This window comes from Chaetura pelagica, unplaced genomic scaffold (genome assembly GCF_000747805.2).
Source record: "Chaetura pelagica isolate M959 unplaced genomic scaffold, ChaPel_1.0 scaffold180, whole genome shotgun sequence".
NCBI classification, from domain to species: domain Eukaryota; kingdom Metazoa; phylum Chordata; class Aves; order Apodiformes; family Apodidae; genus Chaetura; species Chaetura pelagica.
The window spans coordinates 706828-709098 of NW_009951794.1; the positions used below are offsets into that span (position 1 = coordinate 706828).

Genomic DNA, 2271 nt, shown 5'->3' on the forward strand with positions numbered 1-2271 from the left:
TGTACTCAGGGATGGGTAACTGCTAAATGGTAATTTGTGCTGCTCTGGCAGATTTCTAATATGTTGATTTCTGATGTCTTTCCTCTAGTGGAGAATTCCTTGGATGAGACCCTGATAAGAAATGGTTCACCATCTCCCAGTATTCACATTTCTCAGAGCAGAAAGAAGAGATCTTCAGACCCCAGTGGCATGAACAAAGCCTGTGGCATTAAAAGGTCAGGAGGATGTCCTTAATTGACGAGCTGGAGAGCCACTTTTCTGCAACCCCCTACATGGTGACAGACACAAGCGAGGGAAGCCTGTTCGGAATCAGGTCCAACGCTTCCACCAATGCCACTGGTGATGGCACATCAGCCACTGGTTCCACGGAGGACATGATTGCCATCTGCACCATTGGGACAATCCTCTCCCTCATGTGTGTGATTGGGGTGACAGGCAACATCTACACCCTGCTGGTGATGTGCCACTACTTGCGGTCATCGGCCTCCATGTATATTTACATCATCAACCTGGCCCTGGCAGACCTGCTCTACCTTCTTACCATCCCCTTCATCGTTGGCACCTACTTCATTCAGAAATGGTACTTTGGGGACATTGGCTGTCGCATCCTCTTCAGCCTGGACTTCCTCACGATGCACGCCAGCATCTTCACCCTCACAGTCATGAGCACGGAGCGGTACTTTGCTGTGCTGAAGCCCCTGGACACAGTGAAAAGGTCCAAGAGTTACCGAAAGGCCATTGCTGTTGTCATCTGGCTGGTGTCACTGCTCCTCACTCTCCCAATGCTCATCATGATCCAGCTGGTGCAAAGGGACAACAAAAGCATCTGTCTGCCCACTTGGAGCAAGCTGTCCTACAAAGTCTATCTCACCATCCTTTTTGGTACCAGCATCGTGGGTCCAGGGGTAATCATTGGCTACCTCTACATCCGCTTAGCTAAGATTTACTGGGTGTCACAAACAGCATCCTTCAAGCAGACCAAGAGGCTGCCAAATCAAAAGGTGCTCTATTTAATCTTTACAATAGTGCTGGTGTTCTGGGCTTGCTTCTTGCCTTTCTGGATATGGCAGCTCCTCTTCCAGTATTATGAATCCTTCCCTGTATCTCCCAAGGTGATGAAGAACATTAATTATCTGACAACCTGTCTGACCTACAGCAACAGCTGTATCAACCCCTTCCTCTACACCCTGCTCACCAAGAACTACAGGGAGTACCTGAAGAACAGGCAGCGTTCCCTTAACAGCAGCAGTGGGTACTTCCAAAGGAGGAATCGGTTCCAGAGGATTTCAGGGAGATCCCTGTCCACGAGCAGTCAGCACTACACAGAGACATATGTTCTTGCTCACGCTCCTTTGGCAAACAGCACTGCCTGAAGGTAAAATATATCTCCAAGAACAACCAGTATTGACTTCAATGTTGCTTTGATTTAAGGTGTGCATTGTAAAGGCAAAGTCTGGGCAGATCCATAAGGTGCACACACGTAGTCCAGAGGCTGTGCCGTGTGTCTGTTCTTGTTTTTTTCAGTGCCACTGATTTGATGCTAGTGATATTCAACCAAACAACTGTCTAAATAGCCTTCCACTTTTTGTCTTTCTATTTTACACTGTCTCCTCAAGTAGCCATCAATAATGCAAGCTGTAATAGGGCCATGGTTTTTAATAGTATCAGCTGTTTCATAGAGTTTCAATTTATGTTATCCCATGAATGGCTGTAGTTTGCTCTTTCTTAAGTAGTGATGCTAAATTTGTAGTTGCATGAGGTCTGCAAACAATGAAATAAAGACAAAACAGGTGATGTTTGTGACATGCAATCCAGTTTGAATTTGGAGTAGGACTGGACAATGTAGATGAAGTGTATCCAGGTGGGTTTGTCCTGGTGTTTGTCATTCATACTTATTCTACACTTATGTCTATGCACTGGGCTTGATTCTTCACTCACACAGGTGTCTGTAGTGCAGTTACAGCACCATTTATTTCAGCAAGACAGGCTTCCCATGACAGGGAACACTCAGCATCCCCCAGCATGCTGACCCCAAACACATGAACATCCATGTCGAGGAGCATCATCTGTCCTGGACAAGTGTATCTGCCTTCTGCACTTCTCCAAGGAGGAACTGGGAACCTCTGATGTTGTTATTCTCCAGGCATCCACCAACAAACTGCAGCATCCAGCCTGAGGGACCAGACCTACAAGACTAAGTCCAGCAGGCAAGGACAGAGGGAGAAGAAGGGGGGTGTGGAGATGTGATTTCCAACGGGCAAAGCTATGCTA

At 47.0% G+C, this 2271-nt stretch overlaps 1 protein-coding gene across 1 annotated transcript; it reads left to right on the forward strand.

Moving 5' to 3' along the window:
* Window positions 1-224: 224 nt before the first annotated feature.
* On the forward strand, window positions 225-1373 carry UTS2R (urotensin 2 receptor). Its single transcript, XM_010007244.1, has one exon. It carries the CDS (start codon window positions 225-227, stop codon window positions 1371-1373), a length of 1149 nt encoding a protein of 382 aa, XP_010005546.1.
* The last annotated feature ends 898 nt before the right edge of the window (window positions 1374-2271 follow it).